Source organism: Macaca fascicularis, chromosome 4 (genome assembly GCF_037993035.2).
Source record: "Macaca fascicularis isolate 582-1 chromosome 4, T2T-MFA8v1.1".
NCBI classification, from domain to species: domain Eukaryota; kingdom Metazoa; phylum Chordata; class Mammalia; order Primates; family Cercopithecidae; genus Macaca; species Macaca fascicularis.
This window is the reverse complement of record NC_088378.1, coordinates 142,735,007-142,761,269: the sequence shown is the minus strand read 5'-3', so window position 1 is coordinate 142,761,269 and position 26,263 is coordinate 142,735,007. Positions and strand designations below refer to the sequence as shown.

Here is a 26,263-nt window from a genome sequence, read left to right as displayed (position 1 = left end):
GTGGAGTGAGGGCTCTCAATGTGCTGAAAGACAAAGGGAAACCTCTGACACTGCCCCCATCCTGGCCAAATCAGAAATCATAGTGTGTCCCAGGTTGGGTCTTGTGGAAGACGCGGAAAGAACTGGAGGGGGGTTGCACCAACATTAGAGAGCTGAAGGATGCAGGGTGGTGTTGGGGCTATTGTCTCTATGTAATCCAGTAACCTGTACCTGAGGAAGCCTGATGAGGCCTAAAGAATGAACTAGATTGCTCCAGGTATGACCAAGTAGGAGTTATCATTGCAGCTTTTATTTTATTTTATTTTATTTTTTTTGAATGTAAAACATTTAATTTAAAAATGTTGACACTACAATATATAAAATAGCTATTATAAATGCACATAGTGTATTCTATAGCTGCCAGGTTTACTTTTTTTTTTTTTTTTTTAAAGGAAACTGTAAGTTACACTGTGGTTAAGACTTGTATCTTCACCCTTGAAAAAGCCCACATTCTATCACAGTGATGTATGGTCAGACTTCACAGCCCAAATTGTTAAACACTTGGATCAAGTCATAACCAGTTTTATTGCAAAAGGACCCTGTACACATTTATCAATTCTAGTACCTTAATAGCTACCCAACAAGTCATTAACATACAGAAACATGCATCATGAGAAGCAAGAAATATCATCCATCCCTTCTGCATATTAGCAACTTGTCACTCCTGAGCAACAGTGCTCACATCACTGAGGTCTGTGAACAGTCACTTTTCGCATTCATCCTGAGTGAAAGATGGAATGACTTAAGTACAAATGCAACATATTATAAACAATTTCTTACAAAAAAAAGTCACAAATTAAACCAAAGTATTTTATAGAATTTACTACAAAACGCCATAAAAACTGCCTTCACTTAAGCTCTCTCTCCCCGTATCCGGCGAGCCAACTGGATGTCTTTGGGCATGATGGTGACTCTCTTAGCGTGGATGGCACACAGATGAGTATCTTCGAACAGACCCACCAGGTACACTTCGCTAGCCTCCTGCAGCACACCAGTGGCCGCGCTCTGAAACCTCAGGTCGGTTTTGAAATCCTGAGCGATCTCCCTCACCAACCTCTGGAAGGGCAGCTTCCGGAGGAGCAGCTCGGTCGACTTCTGATAACGACGAATCTCTGGAAGCGCCACGGTCCCGGGCCTGTAGCGATGAGGCTTCTTCACCCCGCCGGTAGAGGGAGCGCTTTTCCTGGCGGCTTTTGTGGCCAGCTGTTTGCGGGGCGCTTTCCCACCGGTGGATTTACGAGCAGTCTGCTTGGTTCGGGCCATTTTCTTTCACCCAACGCTGAAGTTTCAGGCCACTTCTCCGACCACCGCGCCGCTTCCGCTGCCCAAAGAACAGCCGCAATCGCCGAGCTAAGAACCGACACAACCCCAACGAAAGACCAAACCGCTCTGCCATTGCAGCTTTTATATTGTCTGGATATCACTGGTAGAGCAGTGCCCGCCACCATGCCCGGCTAATTTTTTTGTATTTTTAGTAGAGATAGGAGTTTCACCATGTTAGTTAGGATGGACTCGATCTCCTGACCTCGTGATCCGCCCATCTTGGCCTCCCAAAGTGCTGGGATTACAGGCGTGAGCCACAGCACCCGGCCATGGAGCACTATTTTTTTTTTTTTTTTTTTTTTTTTTGAGACGGAGTCTCACTCTGTTGCCCAGGCTGGAGTGCAGTGGCCGGATCTCAGCTCACTGCAAGCTCCGCCTCCTGGGTTCACGCCATTCTCCTGCCTCAGCCTCCCGAGTAGCTGGGACTACAGGAGCACTATTTTTTAAGTGACTAGCTAGCCACTAAGTAACAAGTTGACTACATTTAGCTACTTCCATCCTGGAAGGGCCAGAGGTTCATCTTCACAGGGATAGGCTCTTATTCCATGGGTGTTTTCCTGTCCTGCTCTCAGACACTCAGCCAGCACCACTCTCCGGGTGCTGTTGACATTCTTGGTCTGCAGGCCAGACGGTGCTCCTAGCCCATTATCTGCCTGAAGGAGCCACTTGGCATGGAAAGTTTTACAGTTTCCACAGCTGTGGGTTCCACTAATCCTATCACCATCTGCACCACCCAGAAGCTGCCAGCCACAAGGAATGCTGGACAGGTCTTCTACAGGCACAGCTCAGTGCCAGCCTGGAGGAAGCACTCTGAGGGGTGGGTGCCATCGTTCAAGACATGGTGCATTGTTTGAATCAGAGACGTCTCCATGGTGCTGTGTTCTCAATTGGAAGAACATGTGGGTCCAGAAATAAAAAGGCGGAAGCAGGTTTGGCTCCATGTCCAATCCCTTAGATTCACCCAATGGGGTATTTTGCATGTTTTATCTTTGAACAGGGTACGAGGTCCTGCTTTCCAAGGAGGGTATCCTTAAAAGGAGACAAAAGACAGCCCACTGAACTACACATGATGGTTGTCACCAGAGAAGTTTGGACAGTGTGTGCCCAGAGACCACCTGGTGAATAGAGGATTCTCATCCTCTCCAGGCCCAGGTAATAGATCCTCATCCCCAAGAGAAGGCACAGCTACTTTCACACAATGAGGGCAGAAGTGTGTGTGGAAACCAGAGATCCGCCTGGGGGCCTTCTTTTTCCCCTTGCCTCATTGTAAGTGTGAGCAGAATCATCCAGCAATTCAGCCAGAGACGACTTGATTTCAAAGGGCGCAGACCCATCTGGGCAGAAGGTTTGAGTCACACTCCTGGGTAATCTCCCAAGGCCCTGCTCCTGTGCTCTGACACCTTCAGTAGCATTGGTGCTGAGGCCCTGCTTCCCATGGGCTGTTCCCAACCAGTGATGGGTTATATCAGTGACACTAAGGCAGGACAGGGGAGTCCTCTGATGACCAACTGTACCTCGAGGACTCCTCTATGGCCTTGCTTAACTCTCCTTAGATTGCCTGTGGTCTAGGACATGTCCAGTAAACCTTCTCTCCTTCTGTCCATCACAGGGGGGTGTTACACTCGCATCTTGGTCTGTTGCCTTTCTCAGGGTAACCTGTCTCCCTCGCTATACCTTCTGACAGGTGTGTCCCCTATAAAATGCTGTAACTTTAATCTCATGATGGAACTTGCTTTTTGGAGTATCTGGACTACAAAATCATTTTCAACTGCACACCAGTGTCCTCTTACTTATTCTAATTTGTAAAATCCTTTTGTTTATTCAAATTATTCTACCTGCATTGGCTCCATTTTGCTGGTATTTGTATTATGCTTTTGAGTTTGTCAATGTTCGTGGCTTTAAGTCACTAAATTTGGGAGTAGTTTGTTACACAGCAATGGATAACTCATGAAGCCCTCTTATATGTCCATTATTCTATAGAGGTTAACTACACCTGTTTTATTTCCTCCCTTTTCGATAATATTAGCCATACATAGGATTTCTAGTTTCTCAACACCTATTCTTTTCTTTTAGTTTCTTTTCTCCTTTGTTCCTTCCCTTTCTCCTTCCTTCTGTCCCTCCCTCCCTCTTTTTCTTCTCTATTTCCATTCAACCTCTCACCCTCCCTCCTTCTTATTCCCCTTTCCTTCCTTTTCCCCTTCCTTCTTTTCTTCTTTCACTTTTCCTTCCATTCCTCCTTCTTTCCCTCCCTTCCTCCATTTTTTCCTTTTTCTTATGAAATTTTCCTAAATATAAAATAACCCGGTGTGATTGTGCTATAAGTAAGCATTTTCTGAATCTATATGCCAAAAGTATAATGCCACAGTATATAAGAAACAAGTAAACAACAGGAAGTTATTAACAGAGTCTGAATGAAAATGTCTGCTGTAATTCTACTGCCAAGACAGTGACTTTTAACTCAATTCCTTCGACGTGGTGTTTTCAGAACACATCATCAAGTATTACACATTTATTGTAAAAGTTTAAGTAGCCACAGTCACTTTGGAAATCATATTATCATTATCTAGTATGATTAAAGTCCATACAACGTATCATCCAACCAACCCATCCCTAATCATCCACTCTGGGGGGCTTTCTTACCTATGTGCACAGGAGACAGGCACATTAATGTATATGGCAAATAGTGGAATCAGCCACATATACATCAATAGGAAAGTAGTGAAATTGTGGTATAACCATAAAATGTAAACCTTCAGCAGTAAAAATGAGTGAATGACAGTCTCCCACACCACAGATAACTCCTATATGTAATGTGCATCATGGGAGAATAAATGCAGTAGGAATTTGCTGTATAGGAGGCTTAAAAACCAGCAAAACTAACTGATATTTGCTTTGGGCTTATATATATATGTATGTATGTGTGTGTGTGTCTGTGTGTATACACTTACTGCACAAATCTTTAAAGAAATACAAAGGTATAAAAATCACAGGTTCCGGATGGAGTCTCCTTCTGGGGAAGTGAATGGGCAGCAGCCCGGGGAAGCGTTGCAGGGTCTGTGTTTTACACCAGTGCTGGGCACCCTGCTAGTTACTTGATTGTAATTCCTAAACAGAGTTTTCCAAATTAAAATATACCTGTTTTTTATAGAAATGAAAGAGAAAAGAATTTCAAAGTTCACTACAAGGATCCTTAACAAGAACTACTTACATTCGAAGAAAACCACAGAGAACTGTAAGGAGCCACGTGACAGAGAGGACCAGGATGCCATGAAAATGGCCTTGGCTACAAATAGGCCATTTGATCCTTGGCTCACTGGCATCTCTCTAGGTTTTCAATGATACAATGTTCAATCTGCTGTGCAAGGTAATTCAGTCTTGCAAAGGATTTGATGTTACAATTTACCACACATAAAACTGAATTAAACTTTTACAGAATTGGAAATGCACATCATTGATCAAAACAAATGAAACAAAGAGTAGGAAGGAATATCCAGTCATGGAATAGTAAATACGAATGGAAAACAGAATAGGACTGCTAAAAAGAAAAAAAAAATCGTAAGCACATAATAGAGTGCTATATAGAATCATAGTGGTGTTCAAATCACTTCTATCACATCTCATTGACTAAAACAACAAAAGATGTTAAGTTTATTATAGAATGTCCACCGAATAGCCAGTTTTTGGGGGAAAAAACAACTTGTTTCTCAATTCAAGCTAACCATTTCGGGCTACAGCATCAAACCAAAGTTATTGGCATCGTGTTAAGCTAGATGTGCTGAATAAACTATGAGATTCATGTTTTTGTAAATGGAGAGCAATTTGATTAGGCAATTTTTTTCTAAGTGAATGCAACTTTATTAGAGAAGTAAAGAAACAAAAGAACAGCTACTCCACAGAGTTTTTTTGTGTTTTTTTTATTAAGTGCAGGAAAATGTTTAGTGAAGATGATATTTCAATAAGAAAATTGGTGCTTGGGGCATATTTCAACTAAGTTTGAGACATCTTAGACAAAACAAAGACTTATTTTCAGGCATTAGTTTTAAGGGACTGAAGTCTTGGAACTATTTGATCTAGTTACTCTATGTTCTCAACTGTGTTAACTCATTGAAGAGAACACTGTTATTTAATAACAATGGTATTGGCAGGAAAAACTCAGAGATCCTGTTGTATCTCCCTACTGTGTCTCCAACTGTGTTTCCCTCAGCACCCAAAGCTCTGTGATGTCTCAAACTTTTAATCATGAATTTAAAAAGAGAAGCTTATCATGGAATTCGAAAAATCTATTTTAAAATTCATATGGATCCAAAAAGAGCTTGGATAGCCAGGAGAATCCTAAGCAAAAAAAAAAAAAAAAAAAAGCTGGAGGCATCAGGCTACCCCACTTAGAACTATATTACAAGGCTACAAAAACAGGCACATAAACCAATGGGACAGAATAGAGAACTCAGAAAAGAGACCGCACATCTACAACTATTTGATCTTCAACAAACCTGACAAAAACAAGCAATGGGGAAATGACTCCGTATTTAATAAATGATGCTGGGAGAACTGGCTAGCCATATGCTGAAAATGGAAACTGGACCCCCTCCTTACATTTTACACAAAAGTTAACTCAAGATGGATTAAAGACTTAAATGTAAAACCCAAAACTAGAAAAACCCTGGAAGAAAATCTAGGCAATACCATTCCGGACATAGGCATGGGCAAAGATTTTATGATGAAATCGCCAAAAGCATCTGCCACAAAAGTAAAAATTGACAAATGGGATCTAATTAAACAAAAGAGCTTCTGCACAGCAAAAGAAACTATCATCAGAGCAAACAGACATCATACAGAATGGGAGAAAATTTGTGCAATCTATTCATCTGACAAAGGTCTAATCTTCAGAATCTACAAAGAACTTAAGCAAATTTACATGAAAAAAACAACTTCATTAAAAAGTGGACAAAGGACCTGAACAGACACTTCTCAAAAGAAGGCATACATGTGGCCAAGAAAAATACGAAAAAAAGGTCAACATCACTGATGATTACAGAAATGTAAATCAAAACCACAAATGAGATACCATCTCATGCCAGTCAGAATGGCAATTATTAAAAAGTCAAGAAACAACAGATGCTGGTGAGGTTGTGGAGAAACAGGAATGCTTTTACACTGTTGGAGGAAAAGTAAAGCGGTTAATCCATTGTGGAAGACAGTGTGGCAATTCCTCAAAGATATAGAACCAGACATACTATTTGACCCAGCAATCCCAATACAGGGTATATAACTAAAGGAATATAAATCATTCTATTATAAAGATATATGCATATTTACATTCATTGCAGCACTATTCACAATGGCAAAGACATGGAATCAACCCAAATGCCCATCAATGATGGACTGGATAAAGAAAATATGGTACATATACACCATGGAATATTATGCAGCCATAAAAAGGAATGAGATCAAGTCCTTTTCAGGGATATGGATGAAGCTGGAAGCCATTATCCTCAGCAAACTCACACAGGAACAGAAAACCAAACACCACATGTTCTCATTTATAATTGGGAACTGAGCAATGAGAACACATGGACACAGTGAGAGGAACAACACACACTGGGGCCTGTTGGGAGAGGGCAGTGGTTGGGAAGATCATTAGCAAAAATAGCTAATGCATGCCAGGGTTAATACCTAGGTGATGAGTTGATAGGTGCAGCAAACCACCATGGCACACGTTGACCTATGAAACAAACCTGCACATCCTGCACATGTACCCTGGAACTTAAAATAAAATAAAATTAAAAGACAAGTTTAAAGAGTTGATGAAAAATAATTAGATAAAAGAAGCCTTTGATTTTGAAAAACCAGAAACAATAGTTTTAATTTTGCTTTTAACATATATTCAAATCCTTTGACACTGTTCCCCTCCAGAGGTGCAGCTTAATTCCCTCTCTTGAGTGTGGCTTGGACTTAATGAGGCACTTCTGATACGGCCCAGTTCTCTGTTCCCACCCAAATCTCATCTTGAATTGTCATTCGAATTGTACTCCCTACCTACTGGGGGAGGGACCTCATGGGAGATGATTGGATCATGGGGACAGTTCCCCCATGCTGTTCTCATGATACTGAGGGAATTCTCATGAGATGTGATGGTTCTATAAGAGGCATTTCCCTACTTCATTCTGCATTTCTCTCTCCTACCACCCACCATGTGAAGAAGGATGTGTTTGCTTCCACTTCTGCCATGACTCTAAGTTTCCTGGGGCAGGCTCCTCAGCAATGCAGAGCTGTGAGTCAGTTAAACCTCTTTCCTTTATAAATTACCCAGTCTCAGGTATTTCTTTGATAGCAGTGTGAGAATGGACTAATACAACTTCTAACTTACAGAATAATGCTGACATAACAGTTTGCGAGTTTGGGTGTAGAACATAAAACTCACTGCAGCTTCCACCTTCTCTCTCTCTGTCTCTGGGATCATGAGCTCTGGGGGAATCCAGCTGCTGCGCCATAAGCAGCCCGGCAGGAAGGTCCATGTGACTGAGAACTGAGGCCTTCTGGGACTAGATAACAAGGAACTAGGCCTTTTCCAACAGCCATGTGACTGATCCATCTTTCTTGTGAATCCTCAGCCCCAGTGAAGTCCTCAGATGATGCAGCCCTTGACTGACAACTGGACTGCAACCTTGTGAGAGGCCCTGAGCCAGAAGCACTCAGGGAAACTTATCCTGGATTCTTAACCATTGGAAACTATGGGAGATGATGAATATTTGTTTTTTTGAGCTAAGTGTTACATAATTCATTATGCAATCATAAATAATACATTTTCACAAGAGAGGATGTATTATTACATGTTAAATTGCATTTGCTCTAAATGTATCATCATCATCATTATTATTTTTGAGACAAGGTCTCACTCTGTAACCCAGGCTGGAGTGCGGTGGCATGATCACCATGCACTGCAGTGTCGACCTCCTGGGCTCAAGGGACCCTCTGATCTCAGCCTCCTGAGTAGCTGGGACTACAGGCATGAACCACCATGCCTGACTAATTTTCTAATTTTTTTGTAGAGATGGGGGTTTTGCCCAGGCTGATCTTGAACTTCTGGAGTCAACAAATCTGCCTTCCTCTGCCTTCCACAGTGCTAGGATAGCAGGTGTGAGCCACCACATATGGCCTAAAGTAATTATAAGACATTAAACACGTGACTTAGTTTTCAAAGGTAAGGAGAATTTCCATGGCCGAAGACGATGTCGTTTAATATCGTTCGCAATGATCACTTTACCTGAACTTCAATTTCCAACTGTGTCCCAATTAAACACAAAAGGAAGATCCAAACCTTGCTAGGCTGATTCTATGATGGCCCCAACAGCCAGCTCCTGGTCATTCACCTTCCCCCAGTGATTCAACCAACTCTAATGATAAATGGGTGTTGTTTCGCTAGGGGTGGTAGTACATGAATGAATTGATGAATTGATATGCACACTAGTTACATAAAATAAAATCTTTCTGAACTTTTTCAGTGTTTTACACTTTATAATTATCTGAGATGCAATTTAATACACTCATATTTCATTCACTAAGTCAACAAAAATTAATTTAGTGCCCATGATGAACCAGGTATGCCTTCATATTCTCACGTGCCTGACACTCCAGAAGTTTCACAAGACCGAGGTGGAGACACCAGAGTGTTTTAAGTGGAGAAATGACACACTCTGACTGACAGGAGCAGGACCACTGTGAAGACAATACTCACGTAGCAGGTCATGGGACAGTGCTAGTGTCACAATTCATGAGTGATAGTGTGGTGGGGACTAAGGGGAGAGGAGGGTCTGAAGGATGAGAGGGACTGAGGGAAGGGCTGGAGAAGCAGGCGGTGAGGAAAAGGAGCAGAGGAAAGAATTCGAAAGTAGCAGAATTCTTAGGTTTCAATACATTGTTTTATGGATTTTAATATATCCATCTACAGAACCTAGCAAGGTGTCCTTGGCAGTTGGCCTTTACTACCTTATGTGGGTCGGCCTAAAAACTAATTGTTTTTATGTTAATCGGGTTTTAAAAATATTAAGTGTTCCTATAAAATTATAGAACACGTACAAGTGGATACTTCCCGAAAACAGGCAGTGCATGAGCACTGGTGAGGGGCATTGTGACTGCATTGAACAGTTACAACTGTGAGGTGAATAGTCTGTACTGGCTCGTGGTTGCAACATATAATAACACAGTGTGCTACTTTGTATTGAGGAAATATCCTGGACTCACACAGAAACTCAGAGCCATGGAATGATGGTACATTTAAAATACGACAAGTGGGAGTCACAGATACATTATTTGCAAAAGTGAAATTTAGGAGCTTTGTGAGTCCTGTTGTAACGCTTTTGGACACATTTATAAATCAAGGGACCAAAGTCACATTTTTTACCGATTAGATTCCTGATCATTCGAGGGTTACCAAGATTCTACTACCCAATATATTTAATAAACAAACAGCAAACTGGTCTCTATTCTGTCTCATGCACTCAGGCGCAACTTTTCCAGATTAAAAAAAAAAAAAAGTCTCTATACCTTCATTCCCAGAGCAAGCTCACTCTCTGGCACCAAGCTCCGTGGGGTGAGTTTTCTTCTAGAAGAGTCCAGGGGGACAGGTAAGGAGTGGGAGGCAGGGAGTCCAGTTCAGGGATGGAGATTCCGGGATGAAAAGTGAAGGGAGAGGGACGGGGCCCATGCCCAGGGGTTCTCCCTGGTTTCTCAGACAGCTCCTGGGCCAAGACTCAGAGAGACATTGAGACAGAGCGCTTGGCACAGGAGGAGCGGGGTCAGGGCAAAGTCCCAGGGCTCCAGGTGTGGCTCTTAGGGTCTCAGGCCCCGAAGGCGGTGTATGGATTGGGGAGTGCCAGCGTTGGGGATTCCCCATCTCCGCAGTTTCTCTTCTTCTGACAACCTGCGTCGTGTCCTTCTTCCGGAATACTCACGACGCGGACCCCGTTCTCACTCCCATTGGGTGTCGGGTTTCTAGAGACGCCAATCAGCGTCGCCGCAGTCCCGGTTCTAAAGTCCCCACTCACCCACCAGGACTCAGAGTCTCCGCAGACGCCGAGGATGGCGGTCATGGCGCCCCGAACCCTCCTCCTGGTGCTCTCCGGGGCCCTGGCCCTGACCCAGACCTGGGCGGGTGAGTGCGGGGTCGGGAGGGAAACGGCCTCTGCGGGGAGCAGCGACGGGACCGCAGGCGGGGGCGCAGGACCCGGGGAGCCGCGCGGGGAGGAGGGTCGGGCGGGTCTCAGCCTCTCCTCGCCCCCAGGCTCGCACTCCTTGAGATATTTCTACACCTCCATGTCCCGGCCCGGCCGCGGACAGCCCCGCTTCATCTCCGTGGGCTACGTGGACGACACGCAGTTCGTGCGGTTCGACAGCGACGCCGAGAGTCCGAGAGAGGAGCCGCGGGCGCCGTGGATGGAGCAGGAGGGGCCGGAGTATTGGGACCAGAACACACGGATCTGCAAGGCCGACACACAGACTCTCCGAGAGAACCTGCGGACCCTGCTCCGCTACTACAACCAGAGCGAGGCCGGTGAGTGACCCCGGCCCGGGGCGCAGGTCACGACCCCTCCACATTCCCCACGGACGGCCCGCGTCGCCCCGAGTCTCCGGGTCCCAGATACACCCCGAAGCCGCGGGACCCCGAGAGCCTTGACCCGGGAGAGCCCCAGGCCTCTTTGCCCGGTTTCATTTTCAGTTGAGGCCAAAATCCCCGCCGGTTGGTCGGGGCGGGGCGGGGCTCCGGGGACTGTACTGAGTCTCCCTGATGGCCTGTGGATCTCCCGGGCTGGCCTCCCACAAGGAGGGGAGACAACTGGGACCAACACTAGAATATCGCCTTCCCTCTGTTCCTGAGGGAGAGGAATCCTCCTGGGTTTTCAGATCCTGTACCAGAGAGTGACTCTGAGGGTCCGCCCTGCTCTCTGACACAATTAAGGGTCTCACACCATCCAGACGATGTACGGCTGCGACCTGGGGCCGGACGGGCGCCTCCTCCGCGGGTATGACCAGTCCGCCTACGACGGCAGGGATTACATCGCCCTGAACGAGGACCTGCGCTCCTGGACCGCGGCGGACATGGCGGCTCAGAACACCCAGCGGAAGTGGGAGGCGGCGGGTGTGGCGGAGCAGTGGAGAGCCTACCTGGAGGGCGAGTGCCTGGAGTGGCTCCGCAGACACCTGGAGAACGGGAAGGAGACGCTGCAGCGCGCGGGTACCAGGGGCCACGGGGCGCCTCCCTGATCTCCTGTGGATCTCCCGGGCTGGCCTCCCACAAGGAGGGGAGACAAATGGGATCAACACTAGAATACCGCCCTTCCTCTGGTCCTGAGGGAGAGGAATCCTCCTGGGTTTCCAGATCCTGTACCAGAGAGTGACTCTGAGGGTCCGCCCTGCTATCTGACACAATTAAGGATAAAATCTCTGAGGGAATGAAGGGAAGACGATCCCTCGAATACTGATCAGGGGTTCCCTTTGACACCGGCAGCAGCCTTGGGCCCCGTGACTTTTCCTCTCAGGCCCTGTTCTCTGCTTCACACTCAATGTGTGTGGGGGTCTGAGTCCAGCTCCGCTGAGTCCCTCAGCCTCCACTCAGGTCAGGACCAGAAGTCACTGTTCCCTCCTCAGGGAACAGAATTTTCCACGGAATAGGAGATTATCCCAGGTACCTCTGTCCAGGATGGTGTCTGGGTTCTGGGCTCCCTTCCCCACCCCAGGTGTCCTGTTCATTCTCAAGATGGCCACATGTGTGCTGGTGGAGTGTCCCATGACAGATGCAAAATGCCTGAATTTTCTGACTCTTCCTATCAGACTCCCCCAAGACACATGTAACCCACCACCCCGTCTCTGACCATGAGGCCACCCTGAGGTGCTGGGCCCTGGGCTTCTACCCTGCGGAGATCACACTGACCTGGCGGCGGGATGGGGAGGACCAAACTCAGGACACGGAGCTCGTGGAGACCAGGCCTGCAGGAGATGGAACCTTCCAGAAGTGGGCGGCTGTGGTGGTGCCTTCTGGAAAGGAGCAGAGATACACCTGTCATGTGCAGCATGAGGGTCTGCCCGAGCCCCTCACCCTGAGATGGGGTAAAGAGGGAGATGGGGGTGTCATGTCTCAGGGAAAACCGGAGCCTCTCTGGAGACCTTTCGCAGGGTTGGGACCCCTCACTTTCCCCTCTTTTCCCAGAGCCGTCTTCCCAGTCAACCATCCCCATCGTGGGCATCATTGCTGGCCTGGTTCTCCTTGGAACTGTGGTCACTGGAGCTGTGGTCGCTGCTGTGATGTGGAGGAGGAAGAGCTCAGGTAAAGAAGGAGTGAGGAGTGGAGTCTGAGATTTCTTGTCTCACTGAGGGTTTCAAGCCCCAGGCAGAAGTGTGCCCTGCCTGGTTACTGGGACGCACCATCCACACTCATGGGCCGACCCAGCCTGGGCCCTGTGTGCCAGCACCTACTCTTTTGTAAAGCACCTGTTACAATGAAGACAGATAGATCACCTCGATTACGGTGGTGATGGGACCTGATCCCAGCAGTCACAAGTCACAAGGGAAGGTCCCTGCTGAGGACAGACCTCAGGAGGGCAGTTGGTCCAGGATCCACACCTGCTTTCTTCATGTTTCCTGATCCCACCCTGGGGCTGCAGTCACACATTTCTGGAAACTTCTCTGGGGTCCAAGACTAGGAGATTCCTCTAGGACCTTATGGCCCTGGTCCCTTTCTGATATCTAACAGGACATTTTCTTCCCACAGATAGAAAAGGAGGAAGCTACTCTCAGGCTGCAAGTAAGTATGAAGGAAGCTGATCCCCGAGATCCTTGGGATATTGTGGTTGGGAGCCCATGGGGGAGCTCACCCAGCCCACAGTTCCTCCTCTAGTCACATCTCCAGAGGGATCTGACCAGGTCCTGTTTTTGTTCTACTCCAGGCAGTGACAGTGCCCAGGGATCTGATGTGTCTCTTACGGCTTGTAAAGGTGAGATCCTGGGGGGCCTGATGTGTGTGGGGTGTTGGGGGGAACAGTGGACACAGCTGTGCTGTGGGGTTTCTTTGACTTGGATGTATTGAGCATGTGATGGGCTGTTTAAAGTGTCACTCCTCACTGTGACAGATATGAATTTTTTCATGAATATTTTTTCTGTAGTGTGAGATAGCTGCCTTGTGTGGGACTGCGAGGCAAGATTTGTTCACGCCTTCTCTTTGTGACTTGAAGAACCCTGACTTTCTTTCTGCAAAGGCACCTGAATGTGTCTGTGTTCCTGTAGGCATAATGTGAGGAGGTGGGGAGAACACCCCATCCCCATGTCCACCATGACCCTCTTCCCCACGCTGACCTGTGTTCCCTCCTCATTTATCTTTCCTGTTCCAGGGAGGTTGGGCTGGGGTGTCTCTATCACTGTCTCAACTTCATGGTGCACTGAGCTGTATCTTCTTCCTTCCCTATTACAATTAGAACCTGAGTATAAATTTACTTTTTCAAATTATTGCCATGAGAGGTTGATGAGTTAATTAAAGGAGAATATTCCTAAAATTTGAGAGAGAAAATAAATGGAAGACCTGAGAACCTTCCAGAGTCCACGTGTTTCTTATGCTGATTTGTTGCAGGAGAGGAGAGTAGATGGGGCTGTGCCCAGTTTGTGTTCCGGCCACCATGGGCTTTATGTGGTCACTGCTTGGCTGAATCATCTTTGCTCCTTCATTGTCCTTGGCCCTTCAGTAGAACCTTGTCCAACCAAAATCTGTGATCACAGGGAGTTGGATGTCACCTAGGGCGGTCCCTGCATACAAATCTCCTTGTGTTATCAAGAGATAAATTTTCAGACCTGTCCAGATCTTGCCCTCCTCCCAGGGCTCTTTCCTGGATTGTATTTTCCATCTTGTCTCCAATCGTTTTAAAGGAACCAGATTCTGAAATTTGCAGAGAGGATGGGTCCCCTAGTTTCTCATCATAGGTAACCTTCTGTTGGAGCTCCTCTTCTGCTGTCCCACTCATCTTCCTGCCCTGAGTTGTAGTAATCCTAGCGCTGGCTCCAATCCAAACTCATGGATGTATAAAGCAGAGTCTAATTTAGATTCGTATGTGGTTGGAAAATTGTACCCATAAGGCTAGGGTTATTGTTCCTGAAGAGAAAAATATGGTTTCGTGCTGCAGTGTGCAGGAGGGTTGGTGTGGGAGGAGGGGGAAGAAGGGAGGATGCACAAGCAGCCCTGGTGAGAAAAGCACTGGCGGCATCGATGTCCACGTGAAATGATGTTGTTCTTTAGCTGCCATGAAACAGCATTTGCCCTGAGGCTACATTAATAAAAATATTGGCTTTAGAATAGGGAGGTGCTCTACAGTGATCATTCATTCCACTGACATTTGTTGTCTGCTAGGGATTTGACTGCTTTTGCATTTAGAAAGCAGCATTAAAGTGAAAACAAAAAAATTTCTGGCATTGTGGTACATACATTCTAGATGGAAGCTTGTCCAACCCGCAGCTCGTGGGCTGAATGTGGCCCAGGACAGTTTTGAACGTCAGGAGTTTTTGCTTCTCTGTGGCGGACCTGAGACCTGGAGTGGGTGCACCCGCCTCCCTCAGGATCAGGAGTGAATGCTTTAGGAACCCTCCTTTGCAGTGACCTGCAAAAGATAGAGGTCACGGTTACTGTGAGAACCCAGAGTAGCAGCCAAGAGGGATCGGCCCTCAAGGAGTTGTGGGGAAGGTTAATAAAAGGTGGTGTCCCAGGGTCAGAACAGATGGGCAGCCAGCGAGGGCACTGCTTCATATCTATGATGAGAATGCAAGAATAGAGGAGCAGGAGGCCGAGGGTGTTTGACCAAATACAAAGTCATGATCCCAGTCTCAATTCCTAGACTTCAGCCAAGCTTCAGATTCAGAATCCACAGTGGGGCTTAAGGAGGCCAGGAAATAAACCTGGACACACTATGGCCCACAGTGGGACCACTGGGTCCATAAACCCAGTCCTGGTTATCTCCCCATTCCCCATATGCATAATTGGCTTTCATACACTGGCAACTTTGGTCACCCTCACACTGTGTCCCTAGTCTGGAGAGTAAGGGTTCTCATTGTGCTGAAGCCCAAAGAGAATCCTCTAAAACTTCCCTCATCCCAGCCTAACCAGAAGCAATATTGTGCACCAGGGTGGGACTTGTGGTGGGTACTGCAGGTATTGTAGGGGTAGCACTGCCATTAGAGAGCTGAAGGATGGTGTGCGGGGGGGTTGGGATTGCCTATTATCTCCATATAATTCAGCAATCTGTCCCTGAAGAAACCTGATAAAGCATGAATGGAATTTCTCCAGACTTGACCAAGTAGGAGTCCTGATTGCAGCTGCCATGCTGGCTGGATATCACTGCTTGGGGAGATTAATAAGGCCTCAGGCACATGGCAAGCAGCTGTGGATTTGGTGAGTACATTCCTTCCCATTCCATGTAGAAAATTGATATGGAATGATTCACATTCACATGGGATTTATAATACATTGATTGATAGCTTGCCTCAGGGTTACCTCAACTCCTCAACCTTCTGTAAATATCACCTTAAGAGACCTGGACAAATCAGACATATCACAGAATACTAAATCTGCTCATTTCATTGGCAATATCACATAGATCAGGATGGAAGAGCAAGAGGAGGAAAGTACGCTGAATTCCTTGGCAAAACATGTGCACTATGGAAGGTGAAGATTAACCTTACAGAGCTTCAAGAGTGGACACTGCAGTGAAGTTTCATAAGTCCAGTGGTTAGGGGCATGCAAGGTTCTCCCCTCCAAAGTAAAAGTCAAACTTGCATCTTGTATCCTCACCAGAAGGAAGGACGCACACTACCCAGCTTCTCTGGGTTCTGTCAACACCACATTCCACATCTAAGTATATTTCTTTGGCCCACACTCTGGGTGATATAGGAGGAGGCCAGCTTTGAGTAGGGCCTGGACAGGAAAGAACACTGCAGCAGACCCAGGCTGTGGTACAGTCAGTCACCATCCCTCAGACTCCTGGTGCTGGAGGTGGTGGTGTGGGGAAAGATGCAGGATGGGGTGTGGGGAAAGATACAGGATGGAGCTGAACCAAGCATCAATGGGAGAGTCAGAATGGAGGGCCTCTGATCTGGAGTAAGGCCATGGAATCCACAACAGAGAAACATGCTCCCTGTTAGAAGCAACTTTTAGCATATTACTGACCCTGATAAGATAGAATGCTTGATCATGGGACACCAAGCAACCTTGTGATTCCAAGTGACCGTGTGTATTGGCTTCTATGTGACCCACAGAGGCATAGATGGGACAGGCCCAGCGGCATCTATCATGAGATGAAAATGGTCCATGTGGGTTGAGCCTCAATTCCATGTTAACACCCACAGAAAACACCCAGTCCTGACGTGGCCCTGAATAACCAAACAAATTGAAGATAAATTGAAGTTAGCCAGCCGGCATCACGGATCAGCCCAGGTATGACAGGAAGCACTGATAAGTGGATAAACACAGTGGCAAGAATGAGGATACAAGTGGTCCAGCAGCACTGACTCCCCCTTACGAAGGACTGTCCAGCTGCTGCTTCCTCTGAATACTCTGCTTATGAGCATTACAGACCAATGATGGGCCCCATAGGGCACTGTTTCTTCAGGTAACTGACTAGCCCCTAAGTGACAGGTTGAAGAGCTTGAGCCCCATCCATCTTGGAAGGGCCAGGGGTTCATCCTCACAGGGATAGGCACCTATTCGATGTGGTGTGGTTTTCCTCTCTGCCTTCACACCCTCAGCCAGCATCACTATCTGCATTCCTGATCCACTGGCTCAGAATTTCAGTACATTATCTGCCCACGGGACACACCTCAGAGGGAAGGGGATGAAGTGTGGGCCATGACCATGGGAGCCCCTGGTCATATCAACACCTGTGCCTCCCATCAACACCTGCACCTCCCCAGGGGCTGCCAGCCACACAGAGTCATGGACAGGTCTCTACAGGCACAACTCAGTACCAGCCTAGATGAAACCCTCTGAGGAATGGGGGCCATCTTTCAGGATGTGGTGCAAGCATTGAATCCAACACGTCTCTATGGTTCTGTGTGTTCAGAAGGAAGAATACATGGGTCCAAAAACCAAAAAGTCGAAACAGGTGTGGCTCCATGTCTCATCCCTTATATTCCCCCCCAGGGTGATTTTGCACTTCTCATCTCCAAAATCTGGACTCTGCAGGGTAGGAGGTCCTGGTTTCCCAAAGGGGGCACCCTGGTAAGGAGACAAATGGGAGTCCATGGAACTACACACTATGGGTGCCCCCAGGGAAGTTTGAATAGAATGTTCCCAGAAACAGGCAGGTAAAAAGAGGAGGAGGCAGGGCTGCTATCACACAATGAGGGCAGCAGAAGTGTGTGGAAACCAGAGGTCCACATGGGGACCTCCTGGTTCCCCTTGTCCCATTGTTAAGTGTGAGCAGAAACATCCAGCAACCCAGGCTGAGAGGGTTTCCTATTCAAGAGCCCAGACCCTCAGGAAGGAAGGTTGAGTCACACTCCTGGGTAATCTCCTAAGGCTGTGCTCCTGTGCTCTGACACCCTCAGTAGCATTGGTGCAGAAGTCCTGCTTCCCCCATAGGCTGTTCCCAGCCAGTGACCGCTAAGGCACAGCAGGCGCACTAAGGCAGGCCATTTCTGGGAGACACGGGACTCCTCTGATGGCCAACTGTGGCTGGAGGACTCCTCCATGGCCTTGTTCAACCCTCCTTAGATTGTCTGTGCTCTAGGATGCATTGAACAGACCTCCTCTCCTTCTGTCCTGCACTTGGGGTCACACTTGCATCTTGGTCTGCCGCTTTTTCCAGGGATTTCTGGCTCATTTCCCATATACCCTTACAGGTGTGTTCCCTCATAAAATGCCACAGACTTGAAGCTCATCTTGGCATCTGCTCCTTGGAGGACTTGGACTAAAAATCATTTCCATCTGCACGTCAATAACTCTTACTTATTCCAACTGGTAAAATCCTTCTCTTTATCCAACTTCTGCCACCCTCATAGAACTGATTTTGCTTGTGTTTGTAGTATCTGTTTGAGTTAACAGGTATTTTTTGTATTAAGCCACTAAATTTTTAGGTAGTTTGTGTTAATAACTATTAAGGCTTTCTGAAGTTTCTATTATTCTATGAATATTATCCGCATCTCTTTAATTTGTTGCATTTTAATAATGTTAGCCATACTTGCCGTTTCCAGTCCTTTCCTGCTATTCCTTATTGAAACTTTTTATTTTGCCTTTCTCTGTTCTTCCTTCCTTCTTTCCTCCTTTTCTCCCTCACAGCTTTCTCCCTCCCTCCATTTTTTTCACAAATGCTATGTGGTTAGGCTAAAAGGAAGCATTAGTTTAATCTTAGGCTAAAAGTATAATGCCATAAATTATAGAATAAAAATAAAGAAACAGAAGCTATTAATGGAATATGAAAAAATGCCTAAAGTGATTCTGTAGCCAAGACAGTGGTTTTTAACATTTAATCTCCACCTTCAACTGAATGTTTTCAGAACACCTGAGCAACATGAGCTCTTTCCCATTCTTGGTACAAGCACTTGGGAAATCAATTAGCCTTATCTAGTATGATTAACATCCATGCACCAAATAATCCCACCATCTGCTCCTGAGCATATACTCTGGGGATATTCTTGGCTATGTGTCCAGGAGACATGTACACCAATGTTTATGACAAAAACTGGAAACAATCACATATACATCAATGGGAATTAACAAAATTGTGATATAATCGCAAAAAGTAAAACTTTAGCAGTGAAAATGAATGAAGGCGGGCACGGTGACTCACCTCTGTAATCCTAGCACTTTGAGAGGTCAAGGCAGGCAGATTGCCTGAGATCAAGAGTTCGAGACCAGCCTGTAATCCCAGCACTTTGGGAGGCCGAGGTGGGTGGCTCATGAGGTCAGGAGATCAAGACCATCCTGGCTAACACGGTGAAATCCCATCTCTACTAAAAATAAAAATAAAAATAAAAATAAAAAAATTAGCCAGGCGTGGTGGCAGGTGCCAGTAGTCCCAGCTACTCGGGAGGCTGAGGCAGGAGAATGGCGTGAACCCGGGAGGCAGAGCTTGCAGTGAGCCAAGAGCTCCCCACTGCATTCCAGCCTGGGCAGCAAAGCAAGACTCTATTTAAAAAAAAAAAAAAAAAAAAAAAAAAAAAAAGAGTTCCAGACCAGCCTGACCAACATAGTGAAACCCCGTCTCTACTAAAAATATAAAAATTAGCCGGGCGTGGTGGCAGGTGCCTGTAATCCCAACCACTTGGGAGGCTGAGACAGGAGAATTGCTTGAACCAGGGAGGTAGAGGTTGTAGTGAGCTGAGATCGTGCCCCTGCACTCCAGCCTGGGCAACAAGAGAGAAACTCAATCACAAAAAAAATAAATAGACAAATAAAATAAAACAAAGAATTAAAAGGAAAAGCACCATCCTGCATCAGAGATAACTCTCCTACACATAACGTGCATCACAGAAGAATAGATATAGTGTGAGTTCTCTGTATGGGGAAGTTAAAAAAAAAAAAACAGATCAAACTGTGATTTGGGTATATAAATACTTGTTGTAAAAATCTTTAGTGACAGTGCAAAGGAATAGTAAATACAAGACTCAAGACAGAGGTTCCTTATGGGGGATAGGATTGGACAACAGTCTAGGGTGGCTTCATTGGTTCTGTCTTTTATGCCAGGAGGGGATGCCCAGGTGGTTAGTTACTTGATCGTAAAACTTTGTTTATTTATTTATTTAGTCTTGCTCTTCTCGCCTAGGCTGGAGTGCAGTGGTGTGATCTTGGCTCACAGCAACCTCCGCCTCCTGGGTTCAAAGGATTCTCCTGCCCCAGACTCCTGAGTAGCCAGGATTACAGGCACGCGCCACAGCTCCTGGCTAATTTTTGTATTTTTAGCAGAGACGGGTTTCACCATGTTAACCAGGCTGGTCTCAAACTCCTGAGCTCAGGTGATCCACCCACTTCGGCCTACCAAATTGCTGGAATTCCAGGCATGAGCCACTGCTCCTGGCTCACAAATCTTTAAAGTGGCATTTTTCAAAATGCACCGTGTGTGCCTTTCTTGATTGATTATTTGGAAATGAAAGATAAAGGAATATACCAAAGTTCACCACAAGGATTCTCAGCGATAACTACTCATGGTAAAACAAAGCCGCAGCTGGCTGGGCACGGTGGCTAAAGTCTGTGATCCCAGCACTTTGAGAAGTTGAGGCCGGTGGATCATGAGATCAGGAGTTTGAGACCAGCCTGACCAACATGGTGAAACCCCGTCTCTACTAAAAATACAAAAATTAGCTGGGCGTGTTGGTGCACACCTGTAATCCCAGCTACTCAGGAGGCTGAGGCAGGAGAATCGCTTGAACCTGGAAGGTGGAGGCTGCAGTGAGCTGACATTGTGCCACTGCACTCCAGCATGGGTGACAGAGGGAGACTCCATCAAAAAAACAAAAACAAAAACAAAAACAAAACAAGCCACAGCCAATTGTAAGGAGTCATGTGACAGAGAGGACCAGGATGCCATGAAAAATAGCCTTGGCTAGAAATGGGCATTTGATCCTTGGCTAATTGACAGCTCTCTACATTTTCTGATATACAATCTTCAATCTGATGTGCAAGGCAATTGTATCTTGCAAAGAATTTGAGAATTTGAAATGTTGTTCACATAATTAAACTTTTACAGAGTCGTAAAAAAAAAAGCATTGTTGAACAAAATAAATGAAAAGACAAAGGAATAACTGGTAAGGAAATAGCAATAAGAACAGAAAACACAAAAGAGCTGCTTCTAAAGCATTGTTAGAAGTACAAAATAACTGCATTTTTCAGAATCATACGGGAGTCCAAATCACTTCTACCACATCTAATTAAAAAACATAGTGAAAGATGTTAAACTAATTATAGGATGTCCACTGAATAGCCAGTTACTGAAAAATCTTGTTCCTAGACTGGAGTTAACCATTTCTGCCTACCACATCAAACCAAATCATTGTCATGATGCTAAGCTAGTGTATAGACAGAGATGTGAGACTCACATTTTCCTAACTGCAAAGCACCCTGATTAAGCAAATATTTTTGTAGACACTTGAGTCAGAAAATTTGCGTTTTGGGCATTCTTAAACTGCATTAGAAACTTCTGAGGAAAAACAAAGGTAGTTATGATTGTAAAGGCATTATTGTATGGCACCAAAGTCTTGGGACTCTTTGATCTAGCTACTGTATTTTCTCAACTTTGTTGCAACTTGTCAAAGAGAATATTAATATCAAAGGCATTTGCAAAAAATCTGAGATCTTGTTGTATCTCCTTTCTCTGTCTCAAATTTTTAATCATCACTTTACAAAAAACAATTTTAAAGTATGAAAGTTAGTCAGATACAAGAAGTATTTGATTCACAAAATCCTGAAACAATAATGTTAATTTTGCTGTTAACATGCATATAAATTCTTGATTCTCCTCCTTTCCAGAGGTGCAGCTTCATTCCCTCCCTGTGAGTGTGGCCTGGACTTAATGACTCACTTCTAACTGATAGAGTAATGCTGACATAATAATCTGTGACTCTGGGTGTAGAACACCAGATTCACTGCAGCTTCTACTTTGGTTCTCTCTTTCTCTGGGATCATGAGCCGTGGGGGAAGCTGGCTGCTGTGTCAAAAGCAGGCCTGTGGAAAGGTCCATGTGACTAGGAGTGAGGCCTCCCTGGACCAGACAACAAGAAGCTGAAGCCTCTTCCAACAGCCATGTGAGAGATTCTTGTGTCTTGTGAATCCCCAGGCCCATCTGAGCCCTCAGACAATTTAGCCCTGGATGACAACTGGACTGCAACTTTGTGAGAGGCCCTGAGTCAGAAGCATCCAGAGAAACCTCTCCTGCATTCCTGACCATTGGAAGATGTGCCAGATGGCAAATATTTGTTGATTTGAGCTACTAAGTTTGAGGTGACTTGTCGTTGAACTTTTTCATTTGCTCTAAATTCATTATAAGATACTAAACATGTCATTTGCTTTTAATATTTAATAAAAATTTACATGGCTATATAAGATATATTTTATTATCATTAACCATGATCTATTTTTTTATCTTCAATTTGTATGTTCTATTTAAACACAAAAGGAAGATCCAGGCTATGGTAGGCTGATTTTATGATGACACCTCAATAACCACCCTTGGTTACTCACGTTACCCCAGTTACTCAGTTGACACTAATGCAGGTGCTGCTGTGAAGGGGTTTTGCAGATAGATTTCAGGTCCCCGGTCAGTTGACTTGAAGATGGGGATTATCTTGCTTGGACTGTCCTAATCAGGTAAGCTCTGAAAAGGACTGGGTTCTTCCTGAGAACAGAGACTCACAGTGTAGAGGGGTTCAGTGTGAGGGGTTTCCTCCACTGTGGGCTTTGAAAATGGAGGGATCATGGGGAAAGAACACTGGTGGCCAATAGGAATTAGAAACTCTCCCCACTGTCTACTCTGATAACCCAAAGGAAACAGGGACCTTAGTCCTACAATTGCCAGAAACCGAATTCTGCCAACAAGCTTTACATAAGCTTGGGGGAGAATCACAATCTTAAGTGAGCATACAGCTTTACAAAACCCTAAACAAAGAATCTGTCACACTAGGCCTGGATTTCTGATGAAGGAAATGTAGACAAATAAGTGGGTGCTGTTTTAAGCCACTAAGTTTGTGGTAATTGGTTATGTACTAATAGAAAATTAACAAACAGATTCAATAGCTAAACATATGACATGTTCTCCACTGGAATGAGTTTATGAACTGATATGCACAGTAGTTGCATAAAACCAAACGTTTCCTAACTTGCTTTGCATTTTTCATTTTGTGATTTTTGTGTGATGCAATTTTCAACACAATTGTATTTCATTCATTCATTCAAGACAATTCACTTAGTGCCTACTATGTGCCAGATATGCTTTTATATGCTGCAGACACAACTTTGATCAAAACAACCCAAAGTCCCTGTGCTTGTGCCTTCCATTCTAGAGGCTTCTTGAGAGTGAGATGGAGCCATTGGAGGGTTTTAAGTGAAGAAATGACACAATCTGACTCACATTAGCAGGATTGCTGACTATTGTGGGGGAAACAGCCATGGGCAGCAGGAGAGGGGACAGAGCTAGGGCCACAATTCAGTAGTGACAGGGTAGTAGAGACTAAGGGGAGAGGAGGACCTGAGTGATGACAGGGACAGAGAGAAGGGCTGGAGAAGCAGGAGGTGAGGTAAAGGAACAGAGAGAAAGAATTCGAAAGCGATGGAATTCTCAGACTTAAATACAGTGTTTTATAGATTTTTAACGTATTTACCCAGAGAGCCTGGCACAGTGTTACTTACAGCTTGGTCTTTAATACATTCTATGCAGCTGTCTAAAAACTAATTGCCTCCCTAAGTTAAATAGGTTAAAAAAGAATACTAAGTGTCCCAATAAAATATGCACATAGCTTAGATGTGAATAATTCATAAAAATAGGCAGGTGCATGGGTCGGCCACGGTGGCTCATGCCTGTAATTCCAGCATTGTGGCAGGCTGAGGATTGCTTGAGCCCAGGAGTTCAAGACCAGCCATAGCAACATAGGGAGACCTCATCCCTACAAATATTTCTCTTAGAAAAATTAGCCAGGAGTGGTGGCACAAGCCTGTGGTGCCAGCTACTTGGGAGGCTGAGGGAGGAGCATTGGTAGCATGATCCCAGGGGGTCAAGTCTTCAGTGAGTCATGAGTGTGCCACTGTACTCCAGCCAGGGTGACAGAGTGACACCCTGCCTAGAAATAAATAAATAAACAAACAAACAAACAAGGCAGTTCATGAGCACTGGTGAAGGGCACTTTGGCTGCATTGGGCACTTGCAATTCGGAGGTGATTAAATTCTGTCCAGGCTCCTGATTGCAATATACGGTAACACGTCCTTTGTATTGAGATGTCCTGGACTCACACACACAAACTCAAGACTATGAAATAAAGATAATTTAAAAATACAGCACACCAGAGTCACAGATACATAGTCTGGGAGAGTAAAACTTAGCTTTGTGAGTCTAATTGCAATGCATATAGACACATTTATATGTAAAGGGCCCCCAAATCACCTCTTTTACAAATTAGATTCGTGATCATTCAGGGGTTACCAAGATTGTGCTACCCACAGTAGCACAATCGGAGACCCACCCGGAGGCTGCGGACTCGAGGAGACCCTTGACCGGACAAGAGCCCCAGGCGCCTACACCAGATTCCATTTTCTGTTCAGGCCCAAATCCCCAGGGATTAGTTGGCTTAGAGGAGGGGCTCAGCGGCCTGGACTGTCAGCGACCACGGGAAAAGGGTTTCACACCCTCCATTGTATACACAACTGCGACCTGGACCCGGACTGGAGCCTCTTGTGCGGGTATGAACATAACCTACGACGGCGCCAGTTACCTCGTCCTAAACCAGGAGATGCGCTCTTGGACCGCAGCGGACAAGGCGGCTCAGATATCCTGGTGTATGAAATGACCATGCTCATTTGACCATGCAGAGCTGGTCAAAATCCACCTGCAGGGAAGGTGGCCGGAGCGGCTCAGCAAGGCCTTAAGAATGGGAAGGAGACACTGCAGTGCGCCGGTACCAGGGGCCAAGGGGCGCCTCCCAGATCTCCTGCAGATCCCCCCGACCCATCTTCCAAAAGGAGAGGAAAATGGGACCAACGCTAAAACATCCCTCTCCCTCTTGTCCTGAGGAAGAAGAGTCCTTCTGGGTTTCATATCCTACACCAGAGAGTGACTGCGGACTCGCCCTGCGCTCTGGGACAATTAAAGGATGAAGTCTCTGAGGGAAAGGAGGGAAGACAATCCCTGGAATACTGATCAGCTGTCCCCTTTGACTCCGCAGCAGCCTTGAGCACCAGGCATTTTCCTCTCAGCCTTTGTTATCTGCCTCACAGTCAATGTGTATCTGTTGGTCTGATTCCAGCTCTTCTGAGTCCCTCAGCTTCCACTCAAGTAAAGACCAGAAATCTCTGTTCCTGCCTCAGACACTAGAACTTTCTAAGGAATAGGAGATTGTGTCCAGGATGGTGTCTGGGTTCTGTGCTCCCTTCCCCACCCCTGGTGTCCTGTCCATTCTCAGGATGGGCACATGTATGCTGCTGGAGTGTCCCATGAGGAATGCAAAGTGCCTGAATTTTCTGACTCTTGACTAGGATCCCCCAGAGACACATGTGACCCACCACCCCGTCTCAGACCATGAGGCCACCTTGAGGTGCTGGGCCCTGGGCTTCTACCCTGTGGAGATCACACTGACCCAGCAGCAGGATCGGAAGGACCAAATTCAGGATGCAGAGCTTGTGGGGACCAGATCTACAGGGTATAGAACCTTCCAGAAGTGGGCAGCTGTGGTGGTGTCTTCTGGAGAGGAGCAGAGATACACATGCCATGTGCAGCACGAGGAGCTGCCAGAGCCCCTCACACTGAGATGGGCTAAGGAGATGAATGAGGGGGTCATGTCCCTTCTCAGGGAAAGCAGGAGCCCTTCTGGAGCCCTTCAGCCGGGTCAGGGCTGAGGCCTGGGGGTCAGGGCCCCTCACGGTCCCCTCCTTTCTTAGGGCCATCTTCCCAGCCCACATTCCCCATTGTGGGCATTGTTACTGTCCTGGATGTTCTTGGTGCTGTGGTCCCGGGAGCTGTGGTCGCTGCTGTGATGTGGAAGAATAAGAGCCCAGGTAGGAAATAGGTGAACTCTGAGTTTTCTTCTTCCATTGGTGGATTTCAAGCCCCAGATGGACGTTGGTTCATTTCCTGCCTAGTTGTAAGGCACCATCTCCATGCACATTTACCCTGTTCAGACGCCCTGTCAACTCTTACTCTTTTGTAAAGCACCTGTGAAATTGGACAACTGTAT

General features: G+C 46.1%; 2 protein-coding genes across 2 annotated transcripts; one reads left to right on the top strand and one right to left on the bottom strand.

Moving 5' to 3' along the window:
• Positions 1–545: 545 nt before the first annotated feature.
• On the bottom strand, positions 546–11,476 carry LOC102144553 (histone H3.3A-like). Its single transcript, XM_045390024.3, has 2 exons — positions 9,907–11,476; positions 546–2,391 (listed from the first exon to the last, which is right to left on the bottom strand). Exon 2 carries the CDS (start codon positions 1,300–1,302, stop codon positions 892–894), a length of 411 nt encoding a protein of 136 aa, XP_045245959.2. The 5' UTR covers positions 1,303–2,391; positions 9,907–11,476; the 3' UTR covers positions 546–891.
• Positions 10,115–22,418, top strand: LOC135970343 (putative HLA class I histocompatibility antigen, alpha chain H). The gene is given in 10 exon segments (XM_065543035.2): positions 10,115–10,257; positions 10,259–10,445; positions 10,447–10,513; positions 10,643–10,912; positions 11,318–11,593; positions 12,190–12,465; positions 12,566–12,682; positions 13,127–13,159; positions 13,302–13,349; positions 22,161–22,418. Coding segments are annotated over 10 exon segments (1,371 nt in total). The 5' UTR covers positions 10,115–10,219; the 3' UTR covers positions 22,220–22,418.
• Positions 22,419–26,263: the final 3,845 nt, after the last annotated feature.